Below are 23546 nucleotides of genomic sequence, written 5' to 3' on the forward strand. Positions count from 1 at the left end.
CATAGTTCTCACTCACACACTATACGTTGCACAAAGCTGCAATTACATCAAATACTGTTGTGATGTTGCACATTTGGTTTCTACTGATAAGATCTCTCAGGACAACAGGGCTTAGCTTATAAAGAAACACAACTTTTAAATGCTTGCTCTCTTTAAAAATGCCACTCTATAGAGACAAAGACCAGATCATACAGCTTAAATATGGCCCTGCACTTGCTGACTTTACTACTCAAGTAGAACGCTGAATGACATTGACACTCTCCTTGCTGGGACGAGTGGCAATTATCAAAATGGTGGCACTCCCCCTCTTTCTGTACCTCTTCTTAAATATCCCCATACCCCACACACAGAACTTTTTCACACTCTACGTAGCCTCCTTATATGCCTTATCTGGGCTTAGTACCGCCACTGCATTTGCTGGGACAATCTTACTCTTCCCTACGACTGTGCAGCTTTGGGGTCCTAGATCTCTATTTTTATGATCTTGCTGCGCAATGCCAATAAGCACATCAGTGGTACCACCTAGACGTCCATATTCCATATCTGAAGCCCAAGCAGTAGCAGTTGGGAGATCTCTCCCACTCCTCAATCCTACCTAAGGGAGTCCTGCTAGATGCTTGTGACATTCAACCTGTGTCCATACATGTTGGGCATGGCGGACGCTTAGGCAGGTGCTGGGCGGTGGAACTCTCTACTCCCCTGTTCTCTTTCCATGACATAACTCCTGGCTTCCACTCACGAGAGAGAAAAAAGTGCAACACACACTTAGCCACCATAACCTGCTCACTCTAGGGGAACATCTTTCCTAATGGACATGTCTTGCAACATTCTGACGATCCCCGCTTTCCTACAGCTTCATATATGGACCACTTTGTACTCCAAATAATAAAAAATATCTTACAATCTCTTCTGCCTTCCTACCCCTGGCACAAGAAGACTTTTCACCTTTATTGCATGTAGTATCTGACACTGATGGACATCAGCTGATCTCCTGGCTATACCGACTGTATCGCCATGAAGCATGATTCCACTATACCCAAGCGGGAGGCCTCGGCAGCGGATCTAGGATCCCCCATCACAAATAAAATATGGTCATTGTTGTTCACAATCCCAATGCATTTCAGTAAATCATAGGCACATTTCTTCATCATGCCCAGCCTATCTTTCTCCTTCTGGCAGTGCCAGATTTGATCCCCACATGATCCGACTACTGTCTTAAATGCCAGGCTCCAGGGGCAGACTTTGCACACTTGAAATGGAACTGAGTGACGATATCCGCATTCTGGTCATCCGTTTTTACCCATGTTTCAGCCATGACCAGTGCAATGGTCACACCAGGTCCTCTATAGCTCTCCTAGGACACACAGTGGATATATCCAAGTCCACGCACAGAGTGGCTTTAATGGCATTCCTGTTAGCCAAGCACGAGCTTGCAGGCCAATGGGCAGGAACAGGTCACCAACCCCCTACCCCCCAGTTAGGTTAAAAGTATGACATATAGTGATAGCATTATCGAGGACAAAGCTCTCCTACAACCCCTCGCAATTCGCCCCAAAGACTTTTGGGAAACCCTACGAGATTCCTCACGCACCCTTGAACATGATTCCATAAAATGAATTTGGTGTCTCTTTTCCCCCTACTAATGGGCTAATCTACTCTACATCATAATGTTTACCCACACTCTACACCATGGCTCTATTTACTTCTTGTTATGTTTTAAGTTTGCGCATTGACGATGCTGATTTGAGATATGTCTGACTCATTCATGTTGGTGATCCCCACCACTTAACATAACCTCAGCGAATATCTTTATGATTTGCCCTCTTGTTACTCTGTTGTTGTTTTCTTGTAAGTTTTATATGAAAACCAATAAAAACATTCTCCTAAAAAAACCATTAAATTCCCCTCCTAGAATTATTTTAAATCCTTTGTGTAAAAAGCTAAATGAGCATCAAGGCCAAGACAGCACATTAAGATTAGCAGTATGATTTATATATTAATTCACATTATAAAAATTAATTAAGGCAATACTCAATCCATTGGGCCAGGTAGATAAAACACTTAGAATAGACGGCTATCGGGGAGGACTGGGGTGACATTACAATCAGGGTAACTTTGAACCAGGTTGTTAGGCCCTGCCTGACGGTGCCCAAAGAGAAAGGAAAAGATGGGACGTGTGAGAGTAATAATCATCTATACTAATGTCCTCAGTGCCCCAAGTCTCCTGGAAAAAAAAAATATCATGCTTGCTTATGGAGTGCCCCCATTCTTCACAAACTATTTTGATGGCAAGGCCAGCAATAGTCTAGGAAGGAATATTCACTTCATAGGCCAGGTTCACTAAGGTAGTTGGGTTAATTTTATTAGGTGACCTGAATATCTCTTTACACTTGGAGTTAGTTATAATCGAGCTGGGCGCCATGGTGTAAGATGTACTACGATGGGCAACTGCATAGACAAGACAAAAGCTCATCTCCTGAGTAGAGGTATGATTTATCATGTTACAAAATCTAAGTGAAACATTTTCAGAAAGGTCGCCCAGAGGGGAGAAGCAGTTATGAGCAGGAATAATGAGAGGCGATAGCTGAGGTGGAGTAAGGTGTGGGGATTGAGCCAGATCTCTATAAAAACACAAGGGACAGGATCTTAATCTTATCGCTTTTGAGGAGGCCTTGCTGAGAGGTCCAGATTAGGTTCCTAGCCATAATGGGGTTCCTGATGGTAACAATAATGCAGTCTCCCAGGAATTCTTTGCACATTTTCCTAATCCATCCCACCCTTCTGGCCATAAGGACCTCTGGAAATAGGCAACCCAGGAGCCTGGAGTTCTCCTTGATCACGTGCACAGTTTTGTAATAAGTTGAAGAGTGGACTCTCTCACTTAGGTGTGCAACACTGGGACATTTGTCATGATGATAACATAAGGGCACGCAGTAGGAGGAAGGTCGCATCCAGGGACAAAACCAGGATTTAGCCATGTGGGTATAGCAAGATGGATCGCATTTCCTGCTAAACAGTGGCCATCTGCTAGTATGTCAGGCGGTCCCTCTCTTCATACAGGGGATGTTGCAACTGGGCAGGGGTAGGGGGCCTCTTCCCCGAGATGTTATTCCAGCCACACCATGGTCCAGTCTAGTGTCCATATTATTTAATTTTGCTTCAATGACCTCAGGTGATCATTCTACCCATACAACGTAGACTCAATAAAAATGACAATCTCCGTGCCGAATTGCTGAAACAAACACCCCATAATCTCTTTTCAATTGTAATGACAATTTAGTATAGGAGACATCAAGGATGCAGGCCTGCTTAAATTGGCAGACTTTTTGAGTGTAGGTCCTCTTTTCCATTTTGTTGTAGTGACAGGCTTTGATTAACAATCTGGACAAGAGGGGTAGAAATACATGTATTGGAGTGGACTTACGGACTCATCTTGGCACTTATTCCTTTTCTAAGTGTCTACTGCTCTTTCTCAGAGAAAGTAATACGTGAGAGAGGGAACAGGCAGGAGACAGGAGATGCAGCAGATTTTGTCCGACATGAAAGCTGATACTCTGCCCTTTCACAGGTATTGATTATGGCCTCTGCCATTTGTCATTGTGCAATTTGATGTCCCAAGCTAGCACTTCTTTCCCTCTTCCTGTTATTAATTATGAGATTAAACCAGAATGGATATCAGCATGTTCTAAATGCTTTGGTCCTGTAGAATTACATTAATTTGTTTTATTTGTAATTAAACTTACAAAAGCCTAAAAATAATTAGGTTGATACGGGCTAGGCCTTCAATGCCAGGCCCTTTTGAGATACTGCCTGACTCTACAAAAAATGTAACATAATAAATGTATAATCTATCTCAGTTACCAACACTTTGCTTCAAGTGTGAAATAGAATAGGAATTAGTTTGTGTTGGTCATATCACTAAAATGTCATAATTGGCACCAATTGCAAAGTGAATAACCTCACCATTGCACATATGATCAACCTGTACTCTTGACTTGTTGCTACCTCTTGCAAACACCTGAATGGGTTTTATTCTTGGCCAGGTGCATTGTGGGAGACGTAGTCCCAACATCCCAAGGAGCATCTCAGAGCTTCCAGAACCTTGGATTGGTGTTGTTAACACTTTGAAACCCCAAAACGACCTTCTGGGAGAAGTTCTAGAAGTTTGGAGACCTTTAGAGAATTTTTAGTGAAAAGCTTCAAAAGTGGACCGACCTGTCGCTGAGATTCAATGCTGTGATGTAAAACCGCGACTAGCCCAGAAATTTGGGTTTGCCTCACTGAAGCTTAAGAGCTTTTTGTTGTCAACGAGACTTCTAGGAATTGACCGAGGCATCCCACTGATGTAAGCCACAGTCGTTGAACCCAAGGCTGGCCTGACGAGGAGCCTCCCTTGATGTCAAGAGAAAAAGCTCCAAAAAAGTGACTAAGTCAGAAGGTAAAAATGTAACCGGGCCTTACCGCTTACTATTTCTGACCTGTGCTCCATTGCGGTTGGCTTGACACTTTGACTTTGCCCTGGTCAAGCGCAACCAGATGTCCCCAAGTGGCACTTTAGCTTTTAGGCACTAGAAAGTGATTATTCTTTAAAAAATCATGTCTCCGGTTTCCTGCATTAGATTATTACCATTTTGGTGCCTTTTTAATCATAAAAATATTCCCTATTTTTTTAAATTGGGGTTTAATTTTTATTGTGTGTTGTGTCTTACTTATTTAATGTATTAGTGTCTTAAAATGTTTTACACACCTGTCTCCTAAGTTAAGCCTGCCCGCTTGTAGCCAGCTACCAAGGGTTATGTAAGGGAATAATTTATTGAGACCTTGACTGGGCCTTATATTATGACTGTGGCATTATTTCTAGAGGCTGGTACCGACCTATGCCTACTAACACACCACCTTCCAACATCCTCCAATCTTCTACATATTTCCCCCTGCAATATCCTGTTAGTGAACCTATCTATAGCTGTGTTCTCTAACTTGCTCTCTGAGGGAGGATACTGTTGGAGTATCAGCAGAGCCTGTCTCGAGTTAGACCCCTTGCCTATGTCTTAGCAGCTTGCAAGACTGCCCTGCAAGACAAGGACTCAGATGTTACCATTTTAGTTTGGATCACACTGTACAAATAGTACACATATACCTACATACAAACAACTTTTATTTTTCAGGCGTTAATCCGCTACAAACTATGTTTGAGGTACTTTAAAAGATTGCCCCATAAGAAGGGTTTATTTTCTTCTGAAGAAAATTTACGAATTGGGAAGTGGCAGAAAAACTTCTCTTAAATGACCACAAACAATGGCACCCTGGCAGTTTCTAATACCGCTACGTCTTGTGGTTCAAATACAACAGCTATAAAATTCAGATCAGGAGTTGGAATTGGAGGATTTGCCATTGCAGAGCAATTTCCTAGCTGAACCCCCTAAATTAAAAGCATTCTTGATGCAGTGTTTATTGCATTTATTAATCAACTGTAAATAGTTGAATCAGAGTCATAAATGGCTATTATGATATCATTTTGCCAATGTGACATTGGTTTGGGCTACTCCCTAGATTAACAACAACTTGCCTTTGTTAATGAATTATACAGATTTCATGAACAAGTTTGTGAATGTTTTGATGAATATCAGACCACTCAGACCAAGATATAGGCCTGCTATCATTACAACAAGGTTTTCAAGAAATTATTTTGTACATAGGTTATTTCCAACAATTATGGGCATACACAAATTGGATGAATAAATCCACCACTGCTGCCTTTTACAATGGGTAAGGAGAACTTAAAGATGCTCTGGCCTTGGTCATCAACTGATCTTCATCAACAGATATCTTAATTAATTTGACATCACAAATAGAATCACAACAAAAGGCATGCAAAGAAGAAGAGAGACGTAACCAATAAAACGACCTGCCAAAGGTGCAAACAAAGAGGAAGAACCGATGAAGATTGACTCTGTCCCAATAACATTCATTTTGGTAGAGAAGGAGAAGAGGAGGTGAGAAAGGTTGAGCCTATACTATGGAATGAATGGACATTTTGTATGTTATTGTCCGCAGTAGTAGAAAAACTAGAAAGCTCAGATATGACCTGCAAACCTAAGATGAGCTCATCTTCATTACACCCAGTTGCATCAAAATAAACCAGTGCCGGATGTTTTATTTATCAGATGTTCTACCAGAATAGCCAGATAATGTTACAAACTGAGATTGTAGCATGGATTTCCATAGGATTTCCATTGGAGTTATGAACACCATGGCTTCGCTTAAGTAATCTGAAAATAAACTGGAAAAAAGAAAGTATGTCTTCAGAGCAGCATACCTGGCCAAGAAGAGGGTTACAACATATCCAATCATTCATTAGTCTGGCTCTCAAAGATGTGCACAAAGTGAATTTACTCTTTCAAGCCTACGGTGAATTTTGAAATGTTTTTAGTAGAAGAGGAGCACTTATATCTGTTTTAATGGACCAGATTAAAATAGCAAAGATTTTCTTAAAGCTAGACAGTTGAGAGAGATATAGGGCCTGATTATGAGCATGACCTTCTTCTGACTGCCAGACTTGAGATGGCGCAGTACTGGCACTTCACTATATTATGACTTCTAAAGTCGTTGCGGGGGTAGACGTCAGATGTGGCAGGGAACAGTCATTCCCTGGCAGTGGAGCAGGAGCGCCACATCTCAATATGCTGAGCGGGGACTGGCGCACTCCTGCTCAGCATATTACAAGTTCCTGGACCGCCAGCCTTTTCATGGCGGAGCCCCACCAGGAAAAGGCTGGTGGTGCAGGAACAAAGGGGCCTCTACAAAGCACCCGTGCCCCCCCCCCACCATGGGAATACATTCAGGGGGAATTAACATGTGCCCCCCTGTCTGGACCCCCACAACATTCCAGCACGGCATGGACGTCCACGACCATGCTGTGCTGGAACCTTTTTGCTGTTCCCATTGCTTTGGCTGTTTTCCAGGCACTGCCATGAGAATAGAAAAGGACCGCCTGCGATATTTTTAACTCGTGATACGGACAGCGGTGCTTGTGTGGCTTTGGGGCAGCGGAGGCGGCATAATCAGGCCCTTAATTTGGTCTCAATCTGAGAAGGAGGTTTCCCGACATTCATAATGATTTTCATTTGCTATCTTTGAAGGAATCCATTTTTTCATACTACATGAATTCGTGAGTCTTATTAAAAACAAAAATGTTGTTCTTCATAGTATTATTAACTTTTAAACAGATTAGTTGCTATTTACAGTGATATCTGTAGAAGGAGTGAGAAAATGCCCATCTCGGACCACTAACAGAGATGAATGCACGCATATGTTAGTAGGGAACGAGACAAATAACAATGGATGTAATGTTCACCATTACCCTTTTAGTTCTAAAGCAGTGATAAAATAAAAAATTGAGCTTAGGTTTTGCCTGATTTTATCAAAAACTATCTTGGCCATTAAATAAATAAAGGTCTAACATGATGTTATGCTGTAGAATCATCAATGCCACATAAAGTAACATTATTAAATGTCTATTTATCCTTTTATATATTAAATATACTCATCTCTTTAATCAAGCAAAGCTCTTCAATGTTGAAAGATTATTGCCTGAAGCATAACTGTAAAAGATACACGTTAAAAATATATAATTAAATCATTTTGATGAAATGTGTTTGTTATAGGAGATGGAAATACTAGAAAATACCATACAATAACTGTAGTAAAATATAAATTTAAATGCTATGAACCATGAGCAAATAAACATGGAACTTGAATGCAAATAAATTGTTATTCATTACCTCCGTTTCCTTGATAAGAAATGCTTCAATTAAATTCCTCTTTTCATCACTATTTAGTTCTTTGCGACTCATTAAAAATGTTTTCCGCAGAAAAGAATGTAAATCTTTTATATTTTGATGTACAGTCTTGTGATTTCCTGGTAATAATATCAAAGCTGGGTACAAATTGTAGAGCTGCAGGACAGAAGAAGAACAAACATTGGCAATGCCAATAAGCCTGGACTGTGAATGAAAATGTATTTTGCCTGATTGATGTATTCAAGCACTCAATATGTCATCATGCATCAATCATCTTTGCCCTCATGCATCCATTCATTTATCCACTGACTCATTAAATTCAAGTATGTATTACTTATGTTTTAGAACTCAACTGTGGTCCACATAAAAAAAGCAATGCAGCCTTAAAACAATCATCAAAACACATTATAAGAACATTCCTGGAAAAGCACATTCACAAAACACACAACACATGCGTATGCATGTCCATTGAACAGGGTAAATCAGGTCTAGTACAATAAACTCCATCACAAAAATAATGAACCTTACAATATGCCAATACATATTGTCAATAGAAAATACAGTACAGTTGGTGGTAAAGTGCAAAGGCCTAAGGAGTGCAAATGCGCAAAACAGTCCAATTAAGACAAATAATGTGCAAAGCGCAAAGACAATACGGAATAGAGTACACTCTATACTAAAGTGCAAAAAGGCCTAAAATGTGAAAATGCGCAGAACGATATAGAAAAGACATGTAAAGTACTATTGGAACAAATACCTGCAAGACTCATTCTTGCATTCACCCTCTGGCCGAACTGCACTGCGACACACAAACTCAACAACATATGCAAGATAAATTAAAAAAATACAATTAGAAAAAAGAAATTCTGCTGGCGTTTTTAAACAACATCTTTGTGTTTCTAGTAACGAAACTAAATATAGCAGCGGTTCTCCATCCTACAGAGGTTTTGTAAATATTCTATTGCTGTTTTAAAGTTCAAGCATAACTGCCCCATTTAAAGCCAACGTGTTGGCTATCTTGGAATGCTAAAACAACGATACACCAATTGACAACAGCATTTCATAGGGGTCTGTTGGTTCAGAAGATGGGGCCACGTGGTATGTGGCGGACTGCAGATGACATGAGCAGCAAGCAAGGAACCAGTTATAACTGGCTGGAGAGTCGGAGTATCATCTTATGAAACATTAAAAAAAAAGCAAAGAAATTGAAGGTGGCCTATAAAAGGGGAACATTCTAAACTAAAACACAACCAACCAGCCCTGACTCTGAAGCAAACTCATTTTTCGGTGGATTTACTCATGTATTTTGTTTTATTACATGAGCCTGGCAGACAGCTAAGAAGAAACGCTAGCAATAATTATTACAGTACAAATCTTCTTCCCCAAGGGGATGTATCAGTATTGTAAGAATTTCTCTGGACAGGTGGGTATGTAATATTGCAAATCAGGTTTCACTGCATGGGCCACTATTCTAGGTTTCACTGTCTTAGTCAGTATTCATAAAATTCTGGACCTGTGCAAGACATCAGTAGTTGATGTCAATTTGGGGACAAGCAGTGCACTCATATGCTATGGGAAGAGGGATGTTACTATTTAAGATATCTCTGAGCATGTCCCTACTTCAGGAGCTGTGTCACTATTCCAAGGATTCAATGGGCAGGTATGTGTCAGTATTCAAGTTCTTTCTGACAACATGGGGCTCTCATCATTTCATATCTGCCAGTGGAGAGGCATTGTATCAGTACTGTAGGTTTTTCTGAGCAAGGTCTTTGTCAGTAGTCCTCTCTGTGGCAGCAATGTCTTCAATCTCCTTTCTCCAAATCTCTTGGGCCAGGAACCATGTCATTTCATGAGTATCAAGAAAATAAAAAAGTGTCTCTGTAATCCAGGTCATTCTCTTGGCAGGCATTGTGTTTATTTGATGTCATTCACCTTGTAGGCTGGGTATCAGTATTTAAAGACTCTCACTGTGTATTGCAATTTAGTAATATTTGTGGTTTTTTGTAAGTGTAAGACTATCAAGTAGTAAAAGGGGATTATTATGCAGTCTGTACAAATTATTGCCAGTCTAACTGCTCAGTGCTATGGTATTAGTTTTAGTGTGGGTTACATATTGTATTGTAATTGCAGGTATATAGCACCTACTACCACTGACAAGGTGTTGCATTGCTTTACACTAGCCAGCACACTGCTCTTGAAGTCAGGGTAAGTGTTTATTTTCTTTTTGCTTATTGGGATTAGTCTGGCACTCTTATGGAAACCATGCCATGGATTTACTCCAGCTTCTATGTGATAGAATAAATTATTAGGAGTTAGGTGTTATCTTTAGTGGGAGAGGTGGAAATGTGAATTCATAAACTGCTTGGTGGTATTCATATATATGCTACATGAGATTAGATATTGTTAGATTACAGAGATAGGACTTTTAAAGGAGAGGGTGTGATCTTTGAACTGATGAGTGAGCATGTTTTAGCGCTACAATAATAGGACCTAAGGGAAGCATACATGTGAGTTAGAGTAGGCAGTGTAGAGAGAGATAAGGGATGTAGAGGATGGCAAGGATAGAGAGAGTCATTTGAAAGAACATGGAGAGCCAACAATCTGAAGTTTTAAATCAAGGTCAGTTTTCATGCTGGGTTTTTAGGAATATCGGGGAGTCTTTCTGATGCAAAATGCAAAACTGTACAAGAAAACAATATTATTTTCATCTATTACAATGATACTGAACACCATATGAACCAAAGGGCTCAAACACACCAGCATCAGTCATGGGATAAATACAATTAAATAAATATGGTTTTATTTTCTCATAAAATCAGATGGAAGGAAAGACAAAAATAGGAATGTTGTATTTTAAATGGTAGTGATAGTGATGCTTCCCCCCTTTCCCTCTGATAATCAGGGAGGGATGAAGGAGAACATAGTCTGTTTTAGTACGTTTTGCAAAGTAATGCTCTCAGGGCAGGAAACACTTGGTCTGTTTCCAATCAGGAGCACCCACAATGTAAGCACAATGAAGTGTAAGATCTTGCATCCGTCTGTCAATCAGCCTTCCTGGAACGGGAATCAGACACACAAAAGGAAATGCCCTGCCTAGAAACTTTCTCACTTGTGCAGTAGAAACTGAATTTCCACCCCTCACATCTAACATGCACCAAACCACCAGTGCTCAGGAAAACAAATAATCAGCAACTCCTTCCTAACTAAACTCTTGATTTTCTAAGGGAAGTCCCCTCTGTTTGGTCTTCACCCTGAAGCCACAAGAAGGCAGGCAATACAGTTCTAGTGGTTGGGGAGGCCACCCACACACTCTTGGGACTCTATGGATCACCAATGTTTGTTGCCTTCTGTCCGGTTTGGACAGAAACATCTGGAAGTTCACAAGTAGGTACATCTCAAAATTCTAAATTGGGAGGGGTGGTTTGTTTCCTGGTCCGCAGTACAGAATGAAGGTAAGGTAACCCAGTGGTATAAAGGTAAATGTCTGGGAACGTTTTTCGACTGTACTAATGGAATCAAAACAGTGTCCATGAACAGAGCAGGATTTCTTTATACATTACCTTGCAACATGATGACGGTCTCAACTTTGCCTTAAGTGTATGGCATATTTCACCTCAGAGACCTTTAAGACCTCAATTTCTTTTTAATTTCATCAACTCAACAAAGTCTTGATAAAATCACATTGGCGAAATACGGTTCGGCTAGTTTCAGATCTGGTGTTCATGCTAATGGCTCTCAATGAGAGCCCTACACAAGGCTATTTTCATTTTCTCTTTGAAAAGCTTTCTCTAGACCTGTGAGAACTTGAAACACTTGTCCGTTTATAAACGTATGGGTTCTTCATGGTATGTTTCATGCCGCTCTAGTAAGTGAGGACCATGAAGAAAAAAGGGATTCCAAAAGGGTCATTTTAATTCCTGTGTGATTATTTGCACCTTGATGTAGAAAAACAGATGGGTAGACTTACACCAAATATTGCATGATGGTATAACTTTACTCAAAGATTGTGCTTTGTCTTATTTAGGGAATATCTATTAAGTAGTTTTCAAGATATTATCATGTAAAAAGGGGTTTTCCTTCAGCATAAAGGATTTAAAACTCAGAAAATGCAGGTTCTCCAAAAGGATCTGATCGGCTGCCACAACTCTGGAAAAAATTGTGTCAGCTGTAGCAGAATTCAGGAAATCCATCTCCAAGTCCTGAAAAAAAGATCCTGGCATAGCTTTCACTTGTGGAATTGAGGCTCGTCTGTGGGCTTGAGGATTAACGGAGGATCCTCAAACCTGTCATGGCAAGAGACCCTTGCAGAGGCAGGTGGTTCCACACCAGGGACACTTGCCCTGGGTCCACTAATTCAATTTCGATTCTGTAGATCCAAAAAAAGAATTTAAAAAAAGAAAGAAGAGCCTGGTCATAGAGGAGACCCTGTGGCACATTGCACACCAATGAAATGCTTATGGCCTCATAATATTTATGTCATTAAATAACAACAAAACTGTAATTCACTGAAAAAACAAAGGTTAAATTGAAGTCATAGTTAACCTTACTAATAAGATAATAATATCTTACGTATAGCAGAAAATCCCCCAAAAATCACTATAAAAATTCAAAGGGTAAATTGGCATTAGAAGTAGGTGTTAAAATGATGGAACTTATGTTTGAAAACTGAAAACTACTTACATTATCCACTTATTATTTAGTGAAAAAACTATAAATTGTGCCCCACATCATGCACTGCTAATGATCTCACCTACATCACCCAGCATATGTTAAATTACATAATTGGTAACATCGCTGATGACATCCTTCAATGATTGTGTCAGTGTGCTTTGTGGGCTGGCTGTACTTCTACATGTTAAAAATTAGATTGGTCCTTTAAACTTAATTATTAGATAATGGACATTACTTTTGCAATAGTGAAATAGCTATTGCTCACATGGTATTCCACCCACATTTAATGGATGTCACTATCTTTCTAATTCTATTCACTTGCCTAAGATACAAATAGCCTCTGTATATTTTAATGGGTTCACATACTTTTTAAAGTTTGACCATCACCTAAAAATGTATTCATTCAGCTTGACTTGAACACAGACCAAAACAAATTACAAAATGCACAGTTTACTATAAAAAGGTTGACTATTCTGAAATAATGAATGATGAACCACCTTCCGCAAGGTGCAATGGACAACCCTTGTTCTCTAAAATACACTATACACTGTTGGAAATGGCCCTTTCTGCAGTATCAACCCTAAAGGTTTTGCCTTCTTTCTCTTCTTTTTCTGACCTTGTTTTTGTTGACTTTCGGACTCTGTGCACTTTACGACTGCTAATCATTGCTAAAGTGCATGTGCTCCTTACCTAACACATGGTAACATTGGGTATTCCACAATTCGCCAATTTTTGCTTTACTTATAAGTCCCTAATAAAGTGCACTGCATGTGCCCAGGGACTGTAAACCAAATGCTACTAGCGAGCTTGCATCACTGATTGTGCCACCCACATAAATAGTAGGGGTGGGCGGAATTTGCGGAATTAACCTTCGCAAATTATCGCGAGAATGTTTAAAATTATCGCAAACAAGCAGAAATATCGCGAAGATGCGGAAGTTTTTTTCCGGCATGTTCGCGCGATTTTCTGCATGGTTGCGGGTCGCCAACTTACCCATGTGGCTGCTTGCGGGCGCGGCCATCTTGTTTTGAGTTGTTCTCGCGGTGCATGATCGCGAGAAGAAAGACGTGATCGCGCGACGCATGACGTCACTGCGGGCGCGAACTGTCGCGAGACAGCGCAAATGGCTAAAAACAATACAACATCTCATGGAGAACGCGACCGGATCAAGAAAACTTGTCGGCGAACGCAGGGATTCAGGTAAGGCGATCGCGCGCGCGCGAGAATGTATCATTTTACAGCGCGAGCAAGAAACAAATTATCGCCAAGCTGCGGAAACCGGAATTTTTGACATTTTCGCGCTCTCCGCGGAACGCAAAAATGTCAAAATATCGCAATTTCCGCGAACGGAACGAAATTTTTGCCCAGGCCTAATAAATAGCCCTTTAAACATGTCTCAGGCCTGCCACTACAGGACCTGTATACGCTCTTTTAAACCGCTATTTTGACCTGGCAAGTTAACCTACCTTCCAGGCAAAAACCTTCCTTTTCATTACATGTATGTCACCCTATTGTAGGCCTAGGAAATCCCCTGGGCAGGGTGGAGTGTACTTAAAAAGTAGGGTATGTACTTTTAATTTTTATATGTCCTAGTAGTGAAATACTCTTTGTATAATTGGGATAGCCTTATTAAATATTATAAATGCAATTTCCAATGGGGGAAAGATGGGACCCCCAAATTTGGTGTCTCTGAAATCACAATTTAAAAACAGTACTTATGCTGAAGTTGGCTTTTCAATTGCAATACCGAAAATGACACTTTTAGAAAGTTTATATTTTTTTACTTAACCATTTGATGACAGCTAGTTTCCTGCATTCCCTATAGACAGCCACACACAAAGGAATGGTAGATTTGACTGAGTGGCCATCTGCATGCTGATGGGTCATCCTTAGCAGGATCGGAGGGAGGAGCTGACACAACTGAAAGGACTGTGTCCTGTCCCCACACAATGAGTTGCACACTCCCCTGTAGTGAATCTGGAGCCAAGGCAGGGTCTTGTGCACGTCAAAGGCATCTCTTTGAAGTCTCCCTACTTCAAAGCCTCAACAGGGTATAGGTGCTGGCAGGAAGGACTGCCACTCTGCTGAACTGCTTTGCTGTGTGGGCTTCCTGCCAGCTGCTTGTTGCTTGGCAGTGAGAAGGACTGGAACTGCAACTCTACATCCCAGAACCAAAGTATCTCCAAGGGCGTGTTGGCTTGCCTCCTGTTTCTGAAGTCTCAGGCATATCAAAGACTGCACCCTGATCGGCCAAGTAGTGCCAATCCAGTCCAGGGCCTTTGAAAGTGAGTTTTCAGTGCTGCAATCTAGAAAATCCACGCATCGACTATGCTGCACCAATGGGAACCGGTGTATTTCCTTCTATTCCAATGCATTGCCACTGCTGCATGGACTGCAGAGTCTGCTTTGCCGACTGCACGACGTATTGTTTCCAGTTCCTGACGCATCTCCGACTTTGCACAGTTTGGCACCGACACATCCCTTTGTGCTGATTGCATCAACTTCAGTCCAGCTGTTCAATGACGACGCATCACCCCAGTGTTCTTCGCATCTTGACTCTCAACACATCCTCAAAGGTATGCAACTCGTAACCGAAGTATGGCCTACATCTGCGAGATCGACAACAACGTATCTCATCCCAAGTTTTCCACATCGCCCTTGACGTCAATGCATTCAAGGTATTGTTCAGCAGGCCAAGGCTGGTCTCTGTATCTGACCCGCACTCCATCGAGATCTGCCTGAACTTTTAGATTTGACCCGGTCAAGCAAAACCAGATAGGCCCGGTTTGTGCTATTTGTTTCTAAGCACTACACAACAATTTGGTATTTAAAAAATCATATCTTGATTTCTAATTATTGGATGGTTGTCATTTTGGTTTTGTTTTACTCATAGAAATATTGGTTATTGTTCTAAACTATTGTGGAGTATTTTGTGGTGTTTTCACTGTGTTACAATGTGTTGTGCATGTAGGTTGTATGGTGGAAGTCATCAGTAATATCATTGATGATATCATCAAAAACCTTAATGATATAATTTAACATGCCATAAGTTCACTAACTGGCAAATGTCAGTCGTCTTTCAGTTTTCAAATGTAAGTTATCTCATTTCAAGACTGTTACCAACTATGATGCCATTTATATCTTTCAATTCGTCACTGCAATTATAAAGTTTTTGATAATACCCTTTTTTCGATTTTTGGCACTGCTGCTCTATGTAAATCATGTATGTTGCTCAACACACTTTCTACACTTAAGCAATGGTACCTAAGAACTAAGTTCAAACGCGAGAGTGCTCTGGAAGTGCCAAGGAACTTTTACCTATGTCACAATTGTACACTGCACCCACAACCAGGCAAGTGGCCAACCTCTAGTCAGGGTTTGTCTAGAGGGCCTGGAATTTGGCCCTTAGGTACTGAGTCCTTGAGTCCTATATTGGTAGCCACAATATTTTATCCTGATGTTGTGGCCAACTAATCACATCATTCTGGTACCACAGATCCTTCTCTGGATCCATGGCACTGTGATGGCCAATGTGTTAAAAAGCTCCTGCTGCCAAGCAGAATTGAGTAAACTTGAATTTTGTTTCTGCTGTAAGAACTTCAGCACAAGATATCTCTAACTTGTAATCCCTCTTTTTAAATGCTAAGTTCTGGAAAACTATTGGGCGGATTCAACCCCATAAAAAAGCACACTTTCCAGTAGAATTCGAACTTTGTGTAACATTTGGTATAATTCTGTTTAGCATTTTTTTCTTTATCAGAGAGCAAACTTTGCTATGGTATTTAACATAGGATATCACCCATCCACCTCCCCCATTTTTCTTTGCCCTCAGCTTGATGCATTACCACAAAAACTTTCAAAGAAGGAGACAAATCTTCCGAGGTTGCCTTGTCCCCCTGACCCGTGATGGTTCCTTGCGTATTTGGAATATCCGAGTGTAGACTTGGCTCACCCGTGGACCCCCCCTGACCTCTTAGTCCTCCTTCCCCTTGACCGCCATCTGGTGGTCGGATGTGAAGTCCCCCTGCTGTAGTCTGACGCCCACTTCATGTCACTACGCCTCGCCTTTTGTTTTTTAGTTGTTATTTATGTTAAATGTATGTATCCTGATTCCCTTATGTGTAACCGGAGCTTCTGTAATGGACTGGGCCCCATGGGCCGGTTAATGACTTTAACACTGTGTGATCCTTTTTTGATTCTAGCGGCCGGCCCTGGTGGTTGTAGGCCCATGCTTGTATCCTTTTTACTGTTCAATAAAAACTTTTTAAAAAAAAAAAAAAAAAAAAAAAAAAAGAAGGAGACAAAGTGGATTAGATTTTTTCTTAGAAAACTTTGTACAGGTTTGTCTTTCAGCACAAAAGTTATCAAGGAACAAAAAATGACTTTCCTAGTGAAACTCTGGCCTAACTATAACCATAGTGATGCTATCACCACCAGTATAATATACATGCATATCTTATAGTGTATCTAAATACCGGGATCCAAATGTATGGTATGTCAAAACTGTGGATCTGAATTTGTGGAGGTACACCTGAAAAAGAGGTCAAGAACACAATGAACTAATATACAGGAGCAAACTTCTCCTCTAACACTGAAATCATGTTGCTTGTTTAGAACCTTGGGACAAATTCTTCAGGCATTGCGCGCATTCCAATTTAAATAAAATGAATATGCCTTTGGGCCGTTTGTTACATTTAGTAGGGTAAAGAGGGAGAGCCAGTGATAATAAAAAGGGTCGAGGGGCTGGCAAGAGGCAAAGAGGTACGAAGTTAAATAGCATTTTCTGTTTTTTAACATTTGCACAGCCTTTTGATTTCTTCAACAAGCTAAAGGGGCAATAAAGCCATGTGGAGAGCACAAGCTTGAGGAGGTTATCATCCTATGTTCATCTGTTTGTTTGTAGCACTTACATCCACTTAGGCAACATCAAAACACTGCAAGGAAATAGAAGAGAGTAGGACGAGACTCTGAGGGAAGGGGAGAGTTTAATGGCAATTTAATGGGAAGATGATTCCCAAGTCTTCTGTATCGCTTATCATGGTTTTATGGTGCTTCACAGCACTGCGGCAGACGTTATGTCATATTCTGACTTGTATAGCAAGGTCACTTCAAAGCATGGAAAGGGAATAGTTGAAGGAGCAAGTCAACATATGAGGGAAGAAGTGGACCTAAGATGGTCAGAAGAAGAAGAGACAGAGTGGTGTAGATAGTTTAGAGACGCTGAAGTCCAAAGGCATAAGTGACCTAATCCAACCCCAAATACTGATATCTCTTACACAGGGCAATCAGAAGAGAGGTCTGAAGGAGCACAACCCCTCCAAGGCATGTGAATTCAGCCCTTCCTCCCTGGCCACTGCATGCATCATCACCCCTTCGAAACATTAAGGGGACAACAGTTTATGGTGCATAATGCCGCGGTTTATTTTCAAAACATGGATCATACATTTTGCAACTTAGCGGCTGGTCATTCGAGTCCCATGCTTGTTTGTTACATATCACATTTATCAGTCGAAAAATTGCCCCAATAGTTTATATCCGTTTCTGGATAACAGTACTGACAATGCGCGATGGCCCCCTTTGCAGGGGTCTCGGGATTGTGTGGGTTCTAGGCCTTGCTACTGACCTTGTTGGCTGCCCTCAGACCGGGCACGGGCTGCAAGTGTTGTTCCGCTTCCCTGGGCCCTTGCTGACCACTCGCCTGCTCTGCATGTCCCTGACATGTAGCATCCCAAGGACAATGTCTGAGCAGCTCATCTACTCTAGCTGTCATTGTATTTTGTCACCTGGTCCCCGTGTCCCTGCCATGAGGCATCTCAAGGACACTGTTTGAGCAGCTCTTTTACCCAGTTTACTCTTTCTGTGCTACCTCCGCCTTGCCCTTCACCACTGTTCTTACGGCTGCGACAACCGCATTCTTTTGTTGTGGGTGGGTGGGTTCCGAGGTGATGAGGTGATGGTCAGCTGTGGTCAAGAGGAGCCCATGCCCTCTTTTGCCCTCTTTGGCCTCCCCACCCTCTTTCCTCTATTGGACAGTTCTTGATTTTCAAAAGATGCACTCAATCGTTGTGCATCCTTTCTTGTGGGTTTTACCTGCCGTGCTTCTGGTGTTCCTGTTGCCGGTAGGGGTTTCCTGTGGGCCCCTATCTGGTCTGGCTTGGCATCCCCTGCCTGCATCGCTATTCCCCAGACATGTGCTGCAAAATCTATTTTTACATTTCGAAGAAAGTCTGTCCTATTTATTTAGATGGCTAAAACCACTAAATAGTGTCAGATTCTGGATCTGCTGTGTTTTCTTTCTTCTGGGGATATTTTAATAAAAAAACTGATGCCTGAAACATGTAGGGGGAGAAATGATTTTTTTGACCCGTGCTCCGCAAAAACAGCATGTCTGCTTTGAATACTCTCTTTTGTGTTCCAGCCGTCATATATCGGGTGGTGACCTGTGAGAGCACGTATTCAGTATGTGATGAATAAATGGTAGAAATTGCTCCCAGTCGTCCTCATATATTATTCAAAATTGTAAAGACGTTTTGGCGGGAAGAACAAAAACATCAGCACCAATGCTTAAACTTTCAGTATCTACCATATGTGCCCTCAGATGACAGATGGCATTTATTGGTTGACATTTTTTGGCTGGTCTACCTTATACGTGCGAAGGATGATGCCTCCACTTAATGTAACTCTTAAAATCGATTCCTAATAGCTTTTGTGGTGGTCCTGCACAGCGCTGCTAGTGTACACTTGAAACAAAGATAAAAGTGCAGTTCCTCAGGAAAGGGAAGGTGAACAGGTGTCTTCTGGAATGCCCTCACACACCCCGAAGAATGTCATGCTTCATCATTGGGCTGTGCTCCACGTCGGGCCGGCGCTGCAATGCCCGATGGGCTCCCATGAAGGGGCTCTTTGCCGGAGATCTTTTAAGAGACAGCCGTTAGGTACATGAGGGTAAGTGAAATAGGTAGTGTGTGAGTGTGAATGGTTGAGTAAAATAGTTTTAGTACTGCCCTGGAGGGAATTCATTGTATTTGTGGGGTGTACTAACCTAATTAAAAGACGTGTGAGCGCTGGCTGGATTATCAATGATCCCACAGGGTCTGATATGTGTATGCGGTCGACATGTTTCTTGCATTCTGCCCCTAGCGGGTCAATCTGCAATTCTTCAGGACCAGAGTCTACTGGAGTAAGTGCTCCTAAACTCTTACACTACCGCGGGGCTGGTGGCGAGTACTATGTTTGTCACCAGCATACTAAGTGGGGATCCCAGGTGAGGACCTGGAATTATGAGACCTGTAAAAAATAAAATTGTTAAAATTCCAGAACTCGTCTGGACAGAGATAGTATCCACACAGGTGTGATGACTCACCTGCGTGGGCTGGTGTAGCCAGGGCGGATCGTGTTGGTGGATACATAGATAGTGAATACAGATTCAGTAAAAAGTGACTCGGTGTATAATCACATAGAGGTAAACCTCCCCACATTGTAGTAGTAAGGACACAGCCATAACAACGAGTGTGTGCACTTGGTGCTATCTGCACAAGTTGGTATAGTGGGCTTGTGGTAGGGACAAAACAAGTGCCATTTAATAAAAACAGACAGTATGAGTAAGTGCTCGAACGGCCACCCCGTTTAGCTTTGACCTCGTTACTGGGGTGAGTTACTGTGCTACACACATGCACTATGTGCACTTTTAAAAAAAAATAACTCGCCGTTTGGCAAATCACCAGTCATGCACTAGTTTTGAGTTGCATGCGCAGGGCAGTTACCTCATGTACCGATAGCCCCCTTACATTGCGGCACTCTAGGGGATAATTACAAACCGATAGCAATCATTTCATGACATATTATGCGCGCTCAGAGGGTAGCTCGTCTATAATACTGTCTCTGTTTTTATTAAATGGTACTTGCTTTGTCCCTCCTGGTGAGGAGGTAACCTTGACAGAGTAAGTACGGCACAGCCGATTTTCAACAGTGAAACACTACTTGATTAGGAAGGTGCATCTCAAAACCTACAGTTCCTTTCTCTTTTTCTTTTACCAGTGCGTGACTATGGGTACCCCTCCCCTCCTGTTTTGAAGGCTCATGTGACATTATCTGGGTAATATATAAGTACGTGAACAGCCTAAACTCTGGAGGCTTCTTTATCATCTGTCACTATATTTTGAAAGAGAGATATATTTCTTGGCTATACTTGTCACATGGACACGCACACCACGCGGTCCTTTGATATAGAGTGTGTGTTTTTTGTTTTGTGTATGTATGCCTTTGTATTGTCCTAACTCACCAGCATAGCACATCACTGATTACCAATATAACGGATAAAGATACGAAAAATATATCACAGAAATATATCACTTTTCTTTATAGGTCAACATCACATATGGTGCCGGTTGATGTGTTAAGCTATTTTAAGTCTGTTTTTATTCTTCCAGAAGCCATTCTGCATTATACCTACTGGGGTATAGAATACTGTGCATGTATATTGTATGTGCACCACTTAGTTAGCATTATATGTAAATACACCTATTTGTGATTTGAGTATAGAAGGGATCTCTTCTAGGTCCTGATGAGAAGCCAGGGGAGGGCTTAGAAACATGTCGACACATGAGACACGGCTCATTAAAGCATAGTATCTCATTCCCCATTTTTAACGATACCAGCTCAAAGGAACACTTGAATGTACTTTTCCACCGAACCAGGTATTTTTTAGTTTTCACCATTCACTCACTTTTGACCCTTCCACTCACACTCTTACACCACACATAGTATTGTTTTTCACAATCAGTACTCCCACGTAGTCGTAGGTCGCAGCACGCCCCATCCCGCAGCGGGGCGGGAAGACCCCGATGATGAAGCATGCCACCAAGAGTCCTTTTGGTGGGTGGGGGGTATTTAAACAAAGATGGGTGCTTTCCACCATTGTAGGAGACACGCGTAGTCTGGAGGAACACTTTTGTACTTTCCCATAAGGGTGGATCCCTTTTTTTTAAGATCACACATTTCACCTCTGACCAAATGCATTACAGGCTTTTGATGGAATTTGGCAGGCTTACAATAGCATACAATTCTACTTCAAAACAATTTGTTGAAAGTTGACGCCTGGATACTTTCAAGTGCATAATGTTCCAAAGTCTGTAGAGTACATTTTCATTTCTGCAACATAAACAAAATTGCACTTACGTTAACCATAGGAGTTCCTATCAACCTTAAGTTTTCAGTTACTAGCTCCGTGAGCATCAGCAGTGTAGGATGATCGTAGTCAAAGCGGTGTCCAAGCACTATCGATATGATGATATTAGCGACAGCAAAGTTCATTATTTCCGTAAGGTCAAAGGGCTTCCCTGGGGAATATTACAATTGCAATTCATTTAACATTCCATATTTAAAGGAAACCGTGCTATGCATTTAATAGTCCATACTGAATATATTGCACAAAAACATTGCTGTCACACATATTCTGTCCAGTGAACATCTTATTAATTCATTATTTATCTTTGAAGTATAATGGGCCTATTTATCAAGGGTTTGTATTGCGTTTGCACCACGCAACGTAGAGCATGTGTGACGCAGACCCTAAAATGCGATTTATTAAGCCACACAAGGCCACTTGCCATGGCCCTGTGTGGCTTGGTTAATTAGGAGTAACACAAAGCATTGCCAATCACCATGTTGATTTACTCTGGCCTGGGAAGGTGTTCCTTGGGCATTGAGTGGGTGTTCCCATAAAACTCCCATGGATTTTGACGCATTCACAGATTTACCATCCCTGGTAGACCTGGGAATGCGTCAAAATAATACGCCTTCCAGGGAGAGGTTCAACCAGGAGAAATATCTTTATATCTCCTTGCTACTTCCTTTTTCTATGTGGTCTGAATTCTGAAGCACACCTGGATAAGGAATATGCCTCTGATGATTGTTTCTGTGCAGGAAGGCTTCCCTTCCTGCACAAAAGCAATCCTGCTAGACTACCTGCACAGATCTTGCATGCAATGCAGGCATACTTGTACTATGGTGCAAAGGCGCCTGCGTTAATGCTAGGTAGTCCATTGTGCACCAGAGCTGCGGAAAGGACAGGATTGTGCCATATTGTACTAAATATGGCACGTTCCTGCCCTTTCCTTGTAATGCTGCACAGCAAGGTGACTTGCTGCACTGCGTTACTTTTTAATAAATAGGCCCCTGTATCCCTAAAGAAAGATATACCAATGGTGTACCGTTATCTCTGCTTTTAATATTAATATACACTGCAGCTCAGACACCCGTTACCAAGTAGTAGCTCATAGGTTGTAATAATAATACTGCATTTTATAAAGCGCGAACAGCTACCTCGCAATGGAGGTGTCCCGGCGCTAGAGGAGTACAGTTGACCTAGAGGCAGAAGGAAAGAGGCTAGCGGGGATGAATGAAGAGCCACGTTTTCAGTAATTTCTTGAAGCAAGGCTCAGAAGGTGCCTGTTGAATTTCTTGAGGTAGGGTGTTCCAAAGAGAGGTGACGTTTGCCGAGAAGGTCCGGCCGCCTAGTCGAGCCTTTCTCGATCGTGGAACAACCAGCTGAACACGGCAGTTGGACCGAAGTGCACGTGTTTGGGCATACCTTGGAAGGCGTTTTTTCAGATATTCTGGGCAGGATCCATGCAGAGATCTAAATGCTAGCGTGAGTGCTTTGAATTTTATTCTGCTGGTCACTGGCAGCCAGTGCAGAGAGCGAAGATGCGGAGAGACTGACTGTCTGAGAGGAATTCGCAGTAACAGTCTTGCAGCCGCATTTTGGACTACCTGGAGTTTTTGCGTCAGGTATTTAGGTTGGCCAAGGTAAAGTCCATTGGCGTAGTCCAGCCGAGATGTGACAGTGGCGTGGATAACCGTTTTCCGGCAACTCTCCGGGAGGAATCTCAAGATTTTCCGGAGATTTCTAAGTTTGCTGAAGCAGCACCCGGCAACTTGTTGGATGTGGGCGGTGAAGGCCATACTATCGTCCCATCTAACTCCAAGGTTTTTTGCCGAGTGGCTGGGCGAGGGGGCTGGGCCCATCTCCGTTGGCCACCAAAAATCTGAGGCGGGGGTGGGGCCTCTGCCGAA

General features: G+C 41.8%; 1 protein-coding gene across 1 annotated transcript in view; it reads right to left on the reverse strand.

Moving 5' to 3' along the window:
* Window positions 1-23546, reverse strand: part of LOC146816625 (cytochrome P450 2K4-like) — a 204779-nt gene that overhangs the window by 97584 nt on the left and 83649 nt on the right. The window contains exons 4-5 of the mRNA XM_085610509.1: window positions 21648-21808; window positions 7782-7955 (exon numbers count right to left, since the gene is read on the reverse strand). Of these exons, the coding sequence (XP_085466635.1) occupies window positions 7782-7955; window positions 21648-21808 (335 nt within the window). The remainder of the gene's footprint in view (window positions 1-7781; window positions 7956-21647; window positions 21809-23546) is intronic.

This window comes from Triturus cristatus, chromosome 6 (assembly GCF_964204655.1).
Source record: "Triturus cristatus chromosome 6, aTriCri1.1, whole genome shotgun sequence".
NCBI lineage: Eukaryota > Metazoa > Chordata > Amphibia > Caudata > Salamandridae > Triturus > Triturus cristatus.